This window comes from Dreissena polymorpha, chromosome 3 (genome assembly GCF_020536995.1).
Source record: "Dreissena polymorpha isolate Duluth1 chromosome 3, UMN_Dpol_1.0, whole genome shotgun sequence".
Taxonomy (NCBI): Eukaryota; Metazoa; Mollusca; class Bivalvia; order Myida; family Dreissenidae; genus Dreissena; species Dreissena polymorpha.
In genome coordinates, this window is record NC_068357.1 from 78,125,473 (window position 1) to 78,144,387 (window position 18,915).

At 36.8% G+C, this 18,915-nt stretch overlaps 2 protein-coding genes and 2 non-coding genes across 4 annotated transcripts; 1 reads left to right on the plus strand and 3 right to left on the minus strand.

The window, feature by feature from the left end:
• Positions 1-1,444: 1,444 nt before the first annotated feature.
• On the minus strand, positions 1,445-6,548 carry LOC127874869 (uncharacterized). The gene is made up of 2 exons (XM_052419534.1): positions 5,861-6,548; positions 1,445-1,797 (listed from the first exon to the last, which is right to left on the minus strand). The coding sequence occupies exons 1-2, from the start codon at positions 6,325-6,327 to the stop codon at positions 1,749-1,751; spliced, it is 516 nt and encodes a 171-aa protein (XP_052275494.1). The 5' UTR covers positions 6,328-6,548; the 3' UTR covers positions 1,445-1,748.
• Positions 6,549-7,058: 510 nt separating this feature from the next.
• Positions 7,059-14,421, minus strand: LOC127874865 (fibropellin-3-like). The gene is made up of 8 exons (XM_052419526.1): positions 14,131-14,421; positions 12,693-12,836; positions 11,202-11,312; positions 10,455-10,568; positions 8,775-8,888; positions 8,383-8,507; positions 8,122-8,233; positions 7,059-7,725 (listed from the first exon to the last, which is right to left on the minus strand). Exons 1-8 carry the CDS (start codon positions 14,201-14,203, stop codon positions 7,520-7,522), a joined length of 999 nt encoding a protein of 332 aa, XP_052275486.1. The 5' UTR covers positions 14,204-14,421; the 3' UTR covers positions 7,059-7,519.
• Trnas-aga (transfer RNA serine (anticodon AGA)) lies at positions 9,646-9,727 on the plus strand. Its single transcript has one exon. It is a non-coding gene; the product is annotated as a tRNA-Ser (tRNA).
• Trnas-aga (transfer RNA serine (anticodon AGA)) lies at positions 13,828-13,909 on the minus strand. The gene has a single exon. It is a non-coding gene; the product is annotated as a tRNA-Ser (tRNA).
• Positions 14,422-18,915: the final 4,494 nt, after the last annotated feature.

The following is an 18,915-nucleotide window of genomic DNA, read 5'->3' on the forward strand; positions in this document are numbered from 1 at the left end:
AAGCGGCGACTATATGCTCCCCCCCCCCACCCCCCCAAAAAATAAATAAATTTGGGGGTAGCATAAAAAGCATGTTGAGGCAGGTGTTGTTCAAAGAGAATTTTATTTCATATTCCGCAGCGCAGAATCCATCGGATTTTGGGCGGGAAGGAATCTCGGGTACAGTCTAAATTTGCCGGGTACGTGTTAGTATATTTTCCGTACCCGGGGTTAATTTAAGTATACTTAAGAGTACCCAGGGTACATTTTAGCAGTACTCGAACATACAATGACCAATCGAGCGCCAGTGACCAATTTCAGATGTCGCATTTGACAGGTTTCATGGATAGGATCGGTACTGTTGTTTAGAAACATCATTAAATCCAATTCTAGGATCGAACTAACATTTACGGTCGCAAAGTGAAAACAGTGTCAATCCCATTTATGCATCGTATACAAACTAAACAAATAAACCAAGTTTGAATTATATTTAACGATTCAATGTCTAATTCAGTTTGGGGCTCGTCGATTGGGCATCCGTTTTAATTAATTGATTTTAGATACTATTACATACTTCTTTATTTTATAGAGAGTAATTACGAAAGAAGTTTATCGCATTTCATGGGGGGGTGTCTGGAAAATCACTCCTTTAGCATAAGCATCGATGCATCAAATGGTAGTATGAATACAGTGATTGTACATCGGAAATGCCATATGTACATGTGAGGCGTTGCGTCTAAATATTCGGTACACACGCTCCACTCGACATTTCTCTTTTCTACATCACTACAAACACGGAGCATTGACAAATAACAACATTTAATGGAAGATTAATACTGATTGGTACAAATCAGACAATAGAAAATATTTTTCAAATGGAAAAATACCAAAAGGATGTAAAACAATTTAAGTTCTATTGATATATACGAGCAAAACAACTACACACCTGCAAAGACCATCGTTTAAACATTAAACACAAACCTCGTTTAACATTTCATAGAAACAATAAAACATATGAATTTTACAAATTGCCTCAATCCAACTTTTAAATTACAGATGATCGTGCATTTAGTGTATAAAAATTCCAAATGACAATACATTAATACCGCTATCCTTATTTTGACCAAAGTGCATTAATATGTTTTTAGGTATCATGTGTTCTGTGTAAGTTTACGTCTTTAAATTCGTGGTCGTAATTATGTATTTTCAGCATTAAAATAGCAACAATTCAAGCAATAATATACTTTCACACATTAACAGTGATAAAATAGACACTAAAAGGCTACCTCTTATACGTGCATGCATAGGTACACCTTAAACATAACGTACAATATACTTTATTCGAATTTATATGGACAGGCTTTATTGTCGCGTGCTATAGCCTATATATGAACGCGTATTCACGCAATTTAGAAAATTACAGTGTGGCTAAATATATGTGTTTTTTTTAATTTAAAGACAAAAACATGTTTATAATAAATATATTTTTCATTTTCATTTTCAATATTTCAAATTAAATAAAATCCATAATACTGTTTACATGCAAGTTGTAAAATATCGCTCTATACAAACATACATGTTAGAAGATAGTGAAACGTAGGTTACACATACTTCCAAAGGTAAATTTTCATTTGTGATTCTTAATAAATAACATTCAAATACTGTTTCTACAATAAGTTTGCCTAAAGAAAATACTGACAATAGAAATGAACACACAATAATTGCATCACGCAGACGAAAGATGAGATCGATGACGGCAGTTGGTGGAGTTAATGAAGTTTGAAGAGCCGATTCGTTAAGTGCATGTCATCCACATATCTGCAACGAAACAACGGGATAAAATGTGAAAAAGATACGACCAGATCCCATCCCTACCACCGACTTATAGGCAATAAGTTACCACTAGACAAATGGGTATGGTTGTAGGGCAAAGCGTTCTGTAGGCCGTTAGACCAACAGACCGACCGGTGGACAAATGCAAACCAATATATCTCGATTTCTTGGAGATGGCATGATTCATATTTTAAGTTTTTAATCTTTAATGTTACAATTTAGATTTTGCGATTACATAACATGATGATTGAACGAGCGGAAGTATTTAGTTATATTGGCATGTTCGCATTTTTTATTAAACATTATTATGTGTTTAGTGTATTGAAAAAGTACAGTATACACAATTCATAGAATAAATCTTTTAAAATATCACACCTAAGAAAACCTGGCCCGCACTAACCGGAAACATTTAATTAAAGCAAGTACCACTGTAGCGTTAAATGTCACAACGTTGCCGAAAGTTGACGTTTGAAAAGTAAAATAATGCACGAGATCGTTTGCTACCTCTTCGCGAAAGCGTAATACAATTTGTCAACATATGTTATTATTTGGTTCGCCTTTCCGGCAGGGACCTTTCGAAAGGACTTGTTAAAAAATAATGAATTGGAACGAACGGAGTATATTTAGATGTATAGTTTCCGGGGTATACATTTCAAAGCACTTGATATTAAGTGCAATTTCTATTTGATGTGTTGTACTTTGTGGGTTTGTATATCCACTCAAATGCGCCGTTAAATTGATTTTATCAACATTTACTTAATTCTTATCTGTCGCTGAACAGTAGCTACATTTCGTGTTGCGTAAGCTCTTGATTTCGGCCGATTTCAAACCAACTTTTTTCACAGGTACACGGCCAATGGATGCCTTTACATCCGTGAGGGTGGAGTTTATAATAGTTCATTCAATAGTATCCTTTTTGACATGGAATCATTTGTCAGAGCATAAATTAGGCGAACGGCGTGGAACAATCAAATACACGTATGCACATCATGTTATGGTTTTATTTCTTTTGGTATATAGTTCTTGAATAGTGAGACCAAAGTATGTGACAATTAAGTTTATTTGTGGAGGACACGAGTTTTTACACACATATCCTGTATTATCACATTCACGTGCTTAGCATGGCAAAAACAATAAAGGACAATGCTCTTAAAGAATATACAATGTCCGTACATTTGATCGAATATTTGACTGGGATTACTATCGACAATTGACTTTTTGCGATCAACTTAAATTTATTTTTGAATTGCAACAGATCTTTACAAATTGCAACAGATCGTAGAGTCTATTATTGCATAAAATCTTCCACGAACCCCAATATGTGAAGTAAAAAAAGATCATATTTGTCCCGCTGTATTAGGATATAATACGATATCAACGATTTGTTATGATGGTCAAATAAGCGACGATCAGTATTCTTTGCAAACGAACGACTTTAATTTTAAAAGATTTTCGATAGTTACGAAACTAGTACACTAAAAGTATGTGTGCAGTATTCCATCCGCTCGTCACATTTTGGCATTCATGTTTTCGTTTTCTATCTCCATATGTACATTTGATATAAATCGTTTCAGAAGCGCGATTGGTTTGTGATAATTTTAGGTTAAGTGTGCGGTGGGGCTAGACCTCAGTCAAGTTTCAACCTGCAATGGTAATCCACGATTGATTATTGTATTTTGATAGTTGTTGTTCTTTTATTAAAGGGATCTTTACACATATTTTGGCATGTATTGAAGTTTGTCATTAAAAGCTTCGTATTGTTAAATGTTAACATTGAATCTAAAAATCTCCATTAAAAAAAACAAGAATAAAATTTAAGAAAAAAAACGTAGACCTCATCTGGGCTCGAACCATTGACCCCTAGAGTAAAAGTCTAACGCTTAGACCACTCGGCCATCCGTGCTCATACACTGAGATATGTATTTTATACTTTATATAAGCAATCCTCTCGAAGTGTCAAAAAATATAACGACAACAACAGAACTCTCCAAATTATTCAATCGTTTCGCGTTGCAACGCTTTATAATTTTATCTTAAATCGTCAAAAGGTGCATATGATGGATATTTTAGAGCATGGTAAATGTTCAGTACCGGTATTAGTGTTTCCTCACAAATATCATAACTGCAACGAAAATTTGCGAATTTGAAACAATTTTTAATTTTGTCAATTTAACAAAACGTGAAAAGGTTCTTTTAAAATAAGAGATAAGTAAGAACAACATTCTTTTCCCGTAATAGAGTTTTATTGTCTGTTATATATATTAACAGGAAGCTAAAGACAGTAAATTTTTTATTTATGTAATTGTGTGTGCAAGTTCATCTAAAACAAGAAACCGTCGGAGATGGGTGATGCTCCCCAAAGTTTTTTTGTCACAATATTGCACTATATATTCAGATAAAAGGAAACGTCTTGAAGGCACAGTAGTTTGAGAGACAATTATTTTTTTATAGAAAATTTCAAAGGGCCATAACTCTGTGAAAAATCATCCGACCAGAACCCGCTGATAATATGCACATCTCCTCTTGGTAGTGAAGCTTCCAATAGAGTTTCATTGAGTTCTGGTCATCAGTTGCTGAGAAATAGCCCGGACAAGAATTGCACTATATGTACAGTTAATGGAAAAGTTAATGGAAATTTTCAAAGGGCCATAACTCTGTGAAAAATCATCCGACCAGAACCTGCTGACAATATGCACATCTCCTCTTGGTAGTGAACCTTCCCATAAAGATTCATTGAATTCCGGTCATTAGTTGCTGAGAAAAATAGCCGGACAAAAATTGTGCACGGACGGACAGACAGACAGACAGACGCACACGCGGACAGACGAAGCGGCGACTATATGCTCTCCCCAAAATAAATTTTGGGGGAGCATAAAAACAGTTAGAAAACTTCACCTTCATTCGTGGCACAATTGTAAATGCATCAATTGTTCGTGTGAATATCATGGGACCGTTGGTTGTGTTATCTTTAGTAAAGAGCATGCTATCAATAATTGAACAGCAGTAAAGAAGAACAAATCCTAGCTGTGTATACTTTGTCAATAAAAACGCTGATTAAACATGCAGCTATGAACATTGACCCGATATAGAGGCCAATTCAGAAAACGAATGGGCAAAATGTATTGATTGAATTTGAATCAACGTAAGTGTTAGTACATGCATTTATTTTAATTGAGTTGCTTACAAAGAAAACATTTCAAATTAAATCCGATAAAGTTTTAACACTACTTTAAATCGATTTTTATTTTTTGAATTACCGATATACATTTAATACATGTTCATATACATGAATCGATTTAGACTTGTTTTAACCACTGACTTTGCTGTCAGGTCTGTTAAGCATTCAACCATAGACTATTTGGACATACCATAATCAACCGAGTAAGAATTGATTGCATTCAATTGCACAATATTTGTTGCACTCACGCATTATTACTCGTATAGTGTATTTTATTTTAGCCGTGTCGCACAAAAATGGTTAGTTTGCCATATGCGGCCAGCGTATGGTCCAGCGTAGCTCCAGATCAGCCTGCGCATGCGCAGTCTGTCTGGTCAGGAGCTACAGTGTCTGCTATAAAGTCGCGCAAGGTTTCGTTATCTAATAAGCGGACATTATGACTCCGCATGAGTGTGAACTGGTGCAGAGACATATTTGGAGCTACAATGTTCGGATATGTCATAAGGACCATTTTCGCACGACGCGGCTCATTTTAAGTGGTAGTAAGAGTTGCTTCCAACTAATACATGTCGTATGAGCTTTCAACTTTATGTCAATCATACGACAGTCTTAAATAAATGTATGGTTCATAAGAACACTATTGTCTAAGTTTATCATGTTTAATACGCCATCATGTATGTTGTACCAATTGGAAATAATGGTATTAGTTTACATTGTTTTAGAGATTATTAAAATCGCCTTCGGACATTAACAAAATCCGTGGAATTTATCCATAAAATGTAAAAGAATGTTGCGGCGCATATGTATACGGGTTCTATGCTTATTATTACCGCATGCACGTTATTGTACAACTCTCCAACTCGTACCTACCTCGTCATAGGGCTGTTAACAAGAGGGAACCGTTTCGGGGAATTCTCCGCAATTAGGGGTGGCAGTGAATAATAGGTGCCCCAGTTGGGAGGGTTCAGCTTGTAGACGCTTCCTCGGGACGGCAGCATCTGCCGCAAGGTGGAGTAGTCCTCACAGCGCGTCGACGGATGTGACGTATAGATGAATTCAGAGTGCGCTCGCTCGAAGCTTCGGAGTGGCGGGTCCAGGCTTGGAATCCAGTGGCGGTCGGGAAACGGAAGTTGCTTAGGTGCCAGCAACTTGTGCCTCGGCACGGGAGCCGTTGAACGTAAATCCGTCGGAACGTATCGTTTTGTTATCCACACAGTCTCAACTTCCGGATTCTCCTCGCCTTCTTCAAGCTCCTTTTCTCTCTGTTCTAATTCTTGTTTATAGCGGCTGTAAGCTTGCTTGTACGCGCCAAACGCTCCCATACTGAGCGCCGCCATTTTGCTACTGTTGTGTCGTTAAGGCGACGTCGCTATTCGGAACAGTTCTTAAACGATCCAGTGTGACATAACGTTCACTATGCGCCGTTGAAAACTCAGACCTTTAAATCGATTTACTTACAGGAGATTAAAGAATTAAAGTATAAAAGCACGGTTGGGTTTTAAAGCATTTAAACCTACTGTTGAGCGATAATCGACCGCATTGTTCGATATTTGGGCTTTGACTAATGAATAAATTATATCTGTCGTTTGCTTAAGAATAAATTCGTTATAGGTATCGGCTGTGAAAAATTCTAACGCAACCTTTTGTTTGTAGTTTATTCAGTGATTGACGGTTGACTGTTGTTTATTACACTCACGATAACAGTATACAAGTAAACACTGACACAGACTGCTACTTTCAACAGTTACAAATTATTTCCATTATGACTGTAGCAACTAATAATAATAATAACAATAATAATAATAATAATAATAATAATAATAATATAATATAATATAATATAATATAATATAATATAATATAATATAATATAATATAATATAATATTATATAATATAATATAATATAATATAATAATAACAATTATAATAATTATGATAATAATGATGATAATAATAATAATAATAATAATAATAATAATAATAATAATAATAATAATAATAATAATACTTAAATATAATAATAATTATTATAATAATAATAAAAAAAATAATAATAATACCAACAACAATAATAATAATAATAAAATACTTTTTTAAGCCCATACTATGAAATGAAACGTTGATGGTGCGGACAAGATTGTAACAATATGTACGAGGTATTTTGTAAGCAATATTTCATGGTAAAGAACCATCCGTCGTTATATAAATAATGTGACAAAGTAACAATTCAATAGCTTTAAATCATGTAAATGATATGCACATGGTTCCCATCTGTCAATAAAAGCATGTGCGTAAAGTTTCGCCCAAGGTTAGCCTGTTGATGCCAATCAGGGGAGGCAATATCAACTTAAACTTGATTTTCGTCCAGAAGAATTTCCTTTAAACGTAAAAATGCCATACAACCGGAAAGTGCCGTCTATAATAAGCCCGTGGGGACTTCACAGGCCAATCTGGGAAGACACTTAACGCACATGCAACAATTAAAGCCCATTTTCCCAGAACAAGGTTCAACTATAAGTATTCGATTTCACACATGGGATGCAGAAGACGAATATCCAAGAGTAGAATACCGCGGTGGTGCCGATTGCTGAGATTCTTGGGACGAAAGGGATGATGACGAAGCAGCAGAAGACGGGCGTTTTTTGGACGAAACGAATCGGGGACGAATCGTATAGTGGAATAACGCACACAGACATGTTCCTATTACCAGGCCGACAGGATACCCGATAATTCCTAAATGTGAAACAGGACACATCAAAACACAGAAACTACATGTAGACAAACTGTTAAAGAATAAACACGAATTCTAACATGGTAACATATTGTAATGGAACCAATATTCACATATATTGAAATATTCCGATTTATTGACAAAGTCTTCCGCATCAATACTGCCCTAAACAACCAAAAAATGGTTATTTGAATCACAAGAACGATATAAAAGCTAAACACAAGAATTATCAAACTTGCTGCATGGAGCGAATAAAACGTGCAAGGAGAACATAAACGTTGCCCCAGTTGCGTCCCCTGCGCATTGCATTTCTTCTGATCAACGGAAACCATTTTGCTGAAGGGTTGGCTATTGCGCAGAGTTTTGAAAGAAAGCTGCGATTATTGCCGATTACATACCCGTCTCAAGATATCGTTCTTTCTCGTCGTCTCGGAAAGGGTCTGGCACCGGCACGTGGATTGGTTCCCCGTTCATCTGACACAGACAAAACGACTGGTCGCCGTCACAGACCTTAAAAGAGATCATTCAGTGAAAATAACGGTTTTTTTATTAAAGATTAATTACTACTGCACAAGCAATTCACGAGGCTTTATTGTTTTCTCACAATGGAAGTCCGCGTTTATTGAAATCGTGTTACACATGTAAGTTTCACCGGCTACCTGTTGAATAGGGAGCTCACAGTTGAGCCCTATAACGTCACCAGGACAGTCGCACACGTATCCGATACTATGACGTCGACAGACGCCATTGTTTTGACACGGCGATGGATCACAGTAATCGATTTCTGAAAGAAATAATCAAATTTATGATAAATCAATAATTTCAAAAGCAAGCAACATGTGAATTAAATAGAATTGTTCACCAAATTTCGCCAAGGAAAAAATTAAAGCTCGTCATTTCCCAGCCATAATTTGACCACACGGGTGCGCTTTACATTTTCTCGAAGTATTCAAGAACACAAGGAATTTAAAAGCTCTTCGTTAAACGCAATCGTCATTACTTATATTCAGTAAATAAATTACTAGTATTAGGAAAAAACGCTATGCAATACCTTGTTCACAGTTTTTGCCCGTATATGTATTCTGACATCTGCAAACGTAGTCGCCGACAAGGTCTTGACACGTGCCGTCATTCTGGCACGGAGAGCTTGCGCATGCGTCCTCATCTAAATATATAATAATTATATATTAATTCGCGCTCTGAGAAAACGGGGTTAAATGCATGTGCGTAAAGTGTCGTCCAAGGTTAGCCTGTGTCGTCCGCACAGTCTAATCAGGGACGACACTTTTCGCATTCACTGGCTTTTCGCTAAGAAGAGGCGACCTTAAAGCGAACAATACAATTTAAGAGGAAAGTCTCATCTCTGATTAGCCTGTGCGGACTGCATTGGCTAATATGGGTCGACACTTTACGCACATGCATTAAATCCCCTTTTTACATAGCGGTTCTCATAATGTATTTGAAATTTAATTTTAAACGTAAATTGCTCTACCTTGACCGTATTGTGCAGGCGACCAGAAAATGTTTCATTTTCTAAGGCTCGCGCTCCTAAAGTATAGCAATTTTCTTACAACGGAATAGTTCGTGTTATGATTCACAAACAACGCGTGATTGTTAATTTGAATAATTTCGATCATTTAGTGGCCCGCCAGCGGCTGGATCTGGGAGTACGCACTGTTGCCTGAGGAAATATTGGACAGAACACACTTAAAGCGAATTGCAATTTGATAGAGAATATGAGGATAAGGCCTCGCCCCCCGCCCCAACCCCCTCCACACACACGCTTTACGGACCCGTTCGGTGGTTACAAGTTTTGGAAGTTATGCTATGACATCGCTATTTATGTATGTATTAAAGATGTCCATTTAAAGACGAAAATAAATAATTAAAAAAATAATAAGCCCATTCTTATTCGTCATGTGGTTGTCGTGGCCGAGTGGTTGAGACGATGGACTAGAAATCCACTGGGATCTTCCCGCGCAGGTTCGAATCCTGCCGACAACGTAATTGTTTTGCCTTTCGCGGACACATGTGAAAATAAACGAATTTATAAGCGCAGTTATAATTGAAATAGAGAATACGAGTCGTGTTCTGAGAAAACTGGGCATAATGCATGTGCGTAAAGTGTCGTCCCAGATTAGCCTGTGCAGTCCGGACAGGCTAATCAGGGACATTTCCCGCTTTTATGGTATTTTTAGTTTCAATGAAGTCCCTCCTTACCGAAAATCAAGTTTAGGCGGAAAGTGTCTTCCCTGATTAGCCTGTGCGGATTGTACAGTCTAATCTGGGACGATACTTTACGAACATGCATTAAGCCCAGTTTTCTCAGAACGCGTCTCATATGATGATATGCCCCTTCCCTTCTACAGGGACGTTTTTTGTACAAAGATTGATTGAAAGTTATGCTATGAAATCGCTATTTTAGGTCAGTATAACAGATGTCCCTTTAAATAGTGAAAATACGTTGTTGTTTTTAACTTATGTTTTTTTTTTAAACAATTCATATTCAAAGTTTTTCTTTAGTATTCCGCTTTTCCGCCACATTCAATGCAGCCTCAATCTGTTGATCATTGAACATGCACATTTGGTTTTAGTCACACCTAAATTTGGGGTTTACTACTAAGCTGTGTGATTTAGTCTCTTTTTATGAGGTATGAATCATGAATTGCTGGAATAATAACAAGATTTTACATTGTAAAACTTTAAAAACTGTATAAAAATATCGCCGTACTAATCTGACAAGTAGCTCCACTGTAGCCATGGAAACAGTCGCAGTAGAATGACGTCACGTTGTGGCGACACTCGCCGTGACCTTGACACGGATTGGAGGAGCAATGGTCGGGATCTGAAACATGACCTTCAGGTTTAATTTCATGAACATGCTTTTTAAATGTAAAATTAATACTATTTAATTTAGGTTAAAATACCGTTCTGTTTTAATCTTAATTTTAATCACAATAAAACGGTCCACTTAAGACATCGCACCCATCGTCAGAACCGACGGTCGCTCAAATCCGCAAACTGAGCTTAATGCATGTTCGTTAATTGTGATTCCAGATTAGCTCTGCAGTTCGAACAGGCTAATGAACGACGATACTTTCCGCTTTTATGGAATATTTTATACAAAGGAAGTCTCTTATAAACAAAATTCCAGTTGAGTCGAAAAGTGTCCTCCCTTTGTTAGCCTACGCGGACTGCTAATCTGGGATGACACTTTACGAGCCAATCGTATTACATCGACTATCTCCGGATTCCTCCGTAAGATAGGCAAATTTAAGGAATACATCGTCTGCTGATCTGAGTGATTCCGAACATGCACTAAAGCCTCGTGTTCACGGAGAGAGGAGCGGTTGTAACGGAGAAGCGGTATATTCAGTACATTCCGACAATGAGAGCAAACATGTTTTTGAACAACAAACGTTGAAGATCTAGTATGACTAACATCCGATAGTCAATTAAATGCGTATGGCTTGCTTACCCGAACAGTTTTTGCCAGCAAACCCGGGTCTACAATGGCACGTGTAACTCCCATAAGTATTAGAGCACTGAGCGTTGTTTGTGCACGGGGAATTCAGACACTCGTCAATGTCTGAAATCAATGCAATATGCCTATGTGTGTCAGATGATAAAAGCGCGCATTTAGGTTAAGAACCCTTAAATCAATATAAGCATTACATTTGACTTAACGCAAATACAAACTTAATTAAGAGGCATTGTGACATTGTTGTGTGTTTTTTTCCGAATAATACTGACACATATTAAAACAAAATTCTGTCTCATATTGAAATAGAATTGCCCATCCCCGAAAATTATTTTGTGGTAATACCTCAGTCACCAATAGAGACCGATAACCGTCCGATCAGCGGACGACGTATTTTTCCGCTCATCGGGCTGGCGTCCGGCCGATGATCGCACGTACACCGGGCAATTTTGTCGCATCGGGCGGCGTCCGGATTAATTTTTAATCACACAGAAAATTTTACCCGTAGTCGGGTCCGGGAAGTTATCGAGTTGAGATCGAAAAGGATTGGACGATAAACACACGGTTATCGCTCGGCGTGCGCCCGACATAGGATTCATTGTACGTGTATTGAATCATAACGAGCGCCGTCCGGCGTCCGTCGGTCATCATGCGGAGGCTTTCCGGAAATCAGACGGTTTCCGGCCGATGTATAATCCCCAGGGAAATACATTGACTTTTGCTGATATACGTTCCATGAACCCACTGTCGGAAAATTTTACCCGTGGACGGGCCCGGGAAGAAATCGAGATGAGATCGAAAAAAGTTCGGAGATAAACACACGGTTATCGCTCGGCGTGCGCCCGACATCGAATTCATTGTACGTGTATCAAATGTAACGAATGCCGTCCGGCGTCCGGCGGTCATCGTGCGGAGGCCCTCTGGCAATCAGACGGTCGCCGGCCGATGTATATGCCCCTGCGAAATACCTTGACTTTTGCCGATACACGTTCCATGAATACGATGTCGGGCGATCTCCGGGCGATAACCGTGCGTTGTTCGTCCGATCTTTTTTTATATATCTCAACTCGATTCCTTCCCGGGCCCGACGTCGGGAAAAATATTAAGTGCGACTTAAAAATTAATCCGGACGCCGCCCGATGCTACAAAATGATCCGGTATCGTAGGGCTCATCGGCCGGGCACAAGCCCGATGAGCGGAAAAATACGTCTATTTGTGAATCTTTCAAAGTCAAAAATTTACATTTAGACTTTTGACAAGATGTCCAGCAAGCGGTTCCAATGCAGTCCGAACAGACTTATCAGGGACGACACTTTCCGCTTTTATGACAGTTTTCGTTTATATGAAGTCTCTTCTTAGCAAAAATCCAATTTAGGCGGAAAGTGTCGTCCCTGATTAGCCTGTGCGGACTGCACAGGCTAATATGGGATGATACTTTACGCACATGCATTGAACCCCTTTTTCACAGAGCACGGCCCATATTCTCACCGAGTTCACAGACTGTTCCGTTGAATCCGCCTGCACAGCTGCACGTGAAACTCGTGACAGAAGGCAGGCACGTGGCGGAGTTGAAACATGGCGTTCCACTGCACGGGCCTGGTGTTATCGGCAGGGTTGAACTAGTATTGGGATCTAAAATATTGTATAAAATGAGAATCTCAAATGCTCAGGTTTATATTTAATATACACAATAGATTATATAATACTATATAATATGCTAAAAGTTGTTTGATCAAATATAGCAGACAGACAGACAGATGGTTTATTCAGACTTATACAAATGAACATCATCTTCATCTTCAACACACACACTATTCTCTGTCACGCAACTAGACATAACAACATAACATTAAATAATAGTAATTAAAGAATACAAACAATACAATCGATGGTAAGAGAACGTAGGCTCTATCAAACACGGCCGTTAATAAACTTCTTTTAACAAAAGCTTCTTTGATAAATTTACACACATTTTATAAATCATGGATTTGTTACATTATAAATTATTGATGTGTCACATGAAACTAGTAACTTGTTGAATTTATATACAGATGGCTTATATATTTTTTATTAACTCAGTATAACAGCGACATATACATATAAAATGGTGTTCATCTTGTAAATCAAAATCATTAAAACATAGACAACAATGTTCATTTCGTGGAATGTTATTTTGAGCGTATCGCCCAGTTTGTACTCTCAAATTGTACTAATATTTATGCACAGACAAAATATATATTCATTTACCTTATAAGAAATTGTAAACACAGATATTTTTCAAAACCATGAACCTGAAACTTTATGAAAAAACCCTGACAAAGACGATGCGTTAACGTTAAACTGACAAAGTTGTTTGCGAGTGACCAAGATGCAATATTTGTTTGAAATAAATGTGCAAACAACATTATACAAAACGAAAGAAAATGCTGAATGATAAATGTCTTTTTTTATGATGTTATCTCTCTGACAAGGAAAGTGCGAAATAAGATAGAAATGATGATATATAAGTAAACGTACGTTCGTTTATCACAAGTAACAGTTAAGTTTTCAACGCTTAGTTAAAACAGAAAGCACTATTTAACTAATTGCTATATATAAACACACACAATTTGCAAAACAGTCACGTTGTCGGCAGGATTCGAACCTGCGCGGGAAGATCCCAATGGATTTCTAGTCCATCGCCTTAACCACTCGGCCACGACAACCACATGATAAGTACGCTGGACCACTTTCCGGATTGATAAGCATCTCTCTTCACTTCATATAATCAAAATTACACAAATAAAACTATTTAGAAAATATCTTTAACAGATAACACACACGCACACACGTACACATATCTATACACAAACGCACACGAATGATAAATGGAGAAATTAACCCATTATGTCGTGTGGATAATATAACGAAATAAATGCATACTTACATGTAGTGGTTGTAAAACCCGCACTGCTGTTAGCTAGAAATAACATCACAACAACCTTTAGAAGTCGAAGCATCTTTTGTATTATTTTGTAAACCCAAATATAAAATTAAATTATTTTTGAAGTTGCACAATTGTTTTAATTACTTGTATTTTCCACTAGACAAATGCAATAAAAGAATTAAAACATAAAATGTTTAAAATTACAATCAACTTTGGTAGACAAATATTGCTAACATATGTGTTTTTATGTATGTAAGTATTGTTGCTGTTTAGTCAACAAAGATGCATCAGTTATTTGCCGAGCGAATAACAGTCAAGCGGCAAAAATCTTTTTATATATACGCGCGAACTGATTTTCTGTATACGGTCTAAAAATAACATTTACAGAAGGTAATTTAACATCTTGAGTGGATTGTTTTAAGACGTTTGAACTCTTCCGGGATTCAGTACGTTCCTTTCCTTATCCGAATGTATTCTACTAGGAACGTGCATCAATCAATCTTCTGAAATATAAACGTAATTGATATATATGCTATACTAATCTTTACGGTATGTGCGGCTTAGCGCATTTGCGTAGTGTCATCCCAGATTAGCCTTTTTAATACGCACAGTCAAATCAAGGACGACACTTTCCGCTTGTATGGTATATTTCGTTTAAAGGAGGTCTCTTCTGCGGTAAAATCCATTTTTTATGAAAGTGTCGTCCCTGATTAGTGTGTGCGAAATTCGTAATATGCAGCAAATTGAAACGATAACGATAGCTCTAGGTGCGGTCAATTTGGACCCCAAAGGTTCAACACATTGTGTTCAGGATCTAGTGGACTCTCCCATCCTTCTAAATTGGATATTTTTTTCAAAATTAGGGATGTCTAGTATATTTATTTCTATATTTAGAATATTTCTTACAGAAATTCCTTTAAGCAAACAGCGCAGACCCAGATGAGACACCGCACCATGCGGCGTCTCATCTGGGTCTACGCTGTTTGCCAAGGCCTTTTTCTAGACGCTTGGCATAAATGGGTAAATATAGCTTATGATAGTAAAAATAACACCTGAACAATTTTATACCAACAGTAACAAAGCATGCAAGCTTTAATATTTTATACAATAAAATGTGCATACGTTGAAACGTATAGGCGAACTAACGACGGGCAAACACACAGACAAATCACATCTACTTCGTAACGATGATATGATATATTGTTTGACAACTCATTGCTGACATTTTCAAAATACAAGACGCTTGCGCGTGAAACAGAAGTCGGTGTACAGTTAGCGATTGGACAAAAGTTAAGCGTAAGTTATCCGGACCACTTCCTGATGGTTTCATATCAGCACGTTTTTAAATAGGTCTACTTATACGGAAGCCTCTTGTTCCTATTTACATTAGTTATCAGTTATCGTTTTTAAACATGTTCATTGAGACAGGGAAACACCCGTCTTCAGACAGGGTCGACATTTCAATGTAATGGCCCTTCAAATGTTACAAATTGGTTGTATCAGCATGAAAGTGTTTGGCTACAATTATCGTAAATCAAAGATTTTGAATGAAGATATTTTTTAAGATTTCCTGGGTCATAAGTTAAGTAACGAACAATTTTTTTTCTCTCGAGGGGAAGACAATTCCAATTGTTCAAGTTTTTTTGTTTTATTTTGTCTGCATACATTGCCTATGTTGGTGCGGAAATTCTATAGATGAAAAAAAAAACGGGCTAAAACACAATATATCATTTAGTGCAAGAAACTTCCTGAAAACTCCACTTACTTAACGGACAGCTTCTGTCAATGGTCGTTCACCCACACATTGATACGCGGCTACTGTTAGAAAAAAAACTATTCTCATTGAGGGTAAATGTCGTCCAAAGTCCGATTAGGACTAATACACTAAAAATAATATTAATTACAAGACTATTGCCAAGAAATAAAAGTCCCCTACCGGCTCCACCATTGTCAGAAATTTCACCATTGTCAAAATATTTTTTATTATTTGTTTCCATAGCAACCACAATTTTTGACGTAGGAACAAAATGAAATGACGTGCATAATGTCCATATTGCCATCTATCCATGTTCCAAGTTTCATGAAAAAATATTAAGAACTTTTAAAGTTATCGCAGGATCCAGAAAAAAACACCATTTTCAGCATTATTTCTAGTCTATTTGTTGCCATAGCAACCACCATTTTTTACGTAGAAACAAAATGAAATGACGTGCATAATGTCCATATTGCCATCTATCCATGTTCCAAGTTTCATGAACAAATATTAAGAACTTTTTAAGTTATCGCAGGATCCAGAAAAAACACCACAGAACTATTTCTAGTCTATGTGTTGCCATAGCAACCAGAATTCTTGACGTAGGAACGAAATGAAATGACGTGCATAATGTCCATAATGCCATCTATCCATGTTTCAAGTTGCATGAAAAAATATGAAGAACTTTGAAAGTAATCGCAGGATCCAGAAAACCGCCATTTTCAGCAGTATTTCTAGTCTATTTGTTGTCATAGCAAGCAGAATTATTGACGTAGAAACAAAATGAAGTGACGTGCATAATGTCCATATTGCCATCTATCCATGTTTCAAGTTGCATGAAAAAATATTAAGAACTTTGAAAGTAATCGCAGGATCCAGAAAAAAACGCAATTTTCAGCAGTATTTCTAGTCTATTAGTTGCCATAGCAACCAGAATTCTTGACGTAGGAAGAAAATGAAATGACGTGCATAATGTCCATATTGCCATCTATCCATATTTCAAGTTTCATGAAAAAATATTTAGAACTTTTAAAGTTATCGCAGGATCCAGAAAAGTGTGACGGACGAACGGACTGACGGACGGATACAAAACCATAAGTCCCCTCCGGTGAAACCGGTAGGGGACTAAAAATATTTACTAGTACTTAACACTTGAAAACAACGACAAGGGCCTATAATTCTGTCAATATCAGGTCCCAGCAAAAATATTCTACGATCATCTACACGTGTAGCTGTGAAAGTTTGAGCAACACACACTTAAAAGTTAAGAAGAGGTTGAGGACACACTATTTGGGACTAGATTATATTGTTAAAACTAACAAAGGGCCATAATTCTGCCAAACGTGTTTGCAACCATCAACTTCACATTAAGGATTAATCGAAATCCGCCGAACAGTTAGCGAAATTGAAAAAAAAGTTTGAGGGACACTATATTGTAAAAAGGCAAAATGTCATTATTTGCCAACAAATGATTGCAGCAGTAATTCATTTCCTTAAGGTAACGCACCCCGAATGATTTCCCGCGATTTAATTTACGATCATTGCCGATCTTCAATGATCGGTTATTTTCGAGTGATGCATTTTATTTTTTTCAAACTTCGAATTTTGATATATGTTTACGTAATGCCTTAAGAATACATTATTTTCACAATAAATATTGACTTTGATCCAAATATCATCTGAAAAATACGATTTCACGATTTCTTCAAAGATCGACGAGCCTTTTTACCTGTTTACTTATGGATGTCTTATTTAAGCTGGCACTAATGTGAAGATGTCGTGGTCGGAACTTAAAGACCTCGTGAAGAGGCCGGTAGGACCTGTAAATAAACTCTGATATAAAAAAAAATGATGTCGTGGTCGAGTGGTTAAGGCGATGTACTAGAAATCTTTTAGGATCTTCCCGCGCAGGTTCGAATCCTGCCGACATCGCATACTTTTTGCGACGCGTTTTATTTCTGTTCTAACGTAATTTGATTTAATATAGCATATAAGCTATGTTCATTGTTAAATATGTTGAAATTTGTATGCACATCCTTCAATTTTTTAAATTAAAACAACGTTATGGCTAAATTGGGTGATTTTCTGCTGAAAATACGAATGATGCATGTTGCATTTTTATTTCAAAAAGAAAACGGTAAATCTGTCTATTTCTTGGTATTTTTGCTGTATATAGTGTTTCTATAAAAACTAAGTTTAAAATAAAACTTAAATGATACTACTTTGAATTTTATGACACTTTGTTTTTAACCGACCCAATTTTTACTTGGCTGAAATCACATTTCATGGCGCTATTCCATAGATAAAAATTTGCAAAAAATAAATGTCTGTAAAAGAATACTTATTTCATCTTGTTCAAACTTTTAACACCTTTACTGCATCTGTACACATTAACTGCATGCCCATATTAGGAAATTTGAATAAATTATGGAACTTTTATATACCCCAGGGGTGAAAATTAACTGGACAAAAGCCGAGCGTGGGGGTGGTTTTGAAAAAATCGGTATATTTTTTTTAAAAAGCATGGAAAGCCTACCTACAAATTTGCATGTAGTTCAGTGAAATGATGCTGATTAAGAAAATAATTAATTAGATTATATTTGGATATGTGCCCATTAGGGGTGCGCTACCTTAAGGTCGTTCAGATGTGACAAGTAAAGCAAAATCGGCCTCACAGTCAAAAAGGAGTTCAAACAATAAAATTTGGGGGACTAAATATTCGATTTTCGAAAAAACATACAAAGGGCCATAATTCTGCCAAAATTGTTCGCAGTCAAAATTTCTTTATTCAATATCATCTTCACATGAGGTCTGTAAAAGTGTGAGCGAGATCCACTAGAAAGTCGAAGTGGAGTAGAAAACACAAGATTCGGGACGTTCTTACGAAACCGTTTTAACGACGTACACGTGCATTGCTTAATACCAACCACTTTGATAAATCCGTCGGTAAAAGATATAAGATTTAAAGTGGGGCTAGAAGTTTCGGGTAAAATCAATGAATAAAGAACGAAGCGTCAAGAATATAAAAATCG

What these genes read in the sequence shown, in the direction of transcription:
- LOC127874869 (XM_052419534.1), bottom strand. Translation starts at nt 6,327, where the DNA reads ATGGCGGCGCTCAGTATGGGAGCGTTTGGCGCGTACAAGCAAGCTTAC. An exon ending in GTTAACAGCCCTATGACGAG is followed by an intron (nt 1,798 to 5,860) that starts GTAGGTACGAGT and finishes GTTTCGTTGCAG; the next exon opens with ATATGTGGATGACATGCACT.
- LOC127874865 (XM_052419526.1), bottom strand. Translation starts at nt 14,203, where the DNA reads ATGCTTCGACTTCTAAAGGTTGTTGTGATGTTATTTCTAGCTAACAGC. An exon ending in GGGTTTTACAACCACTACAT is followed by an intron (nt 12,837 to 14,130) that starts GTAAGTATGCAT and finishes ACAATATTTTAG; the next exon opens with ATCCCAATACTAGTTCAACC. An exon ending in TGGAGCTACTTGTCAGATTA is followed by an intron (nt 8,889 to 10,454) that starts GTACGGCGATAT and finishes TTATATATTTAG; the next exon opens with ATGAGGACGCATGCGCAAGC.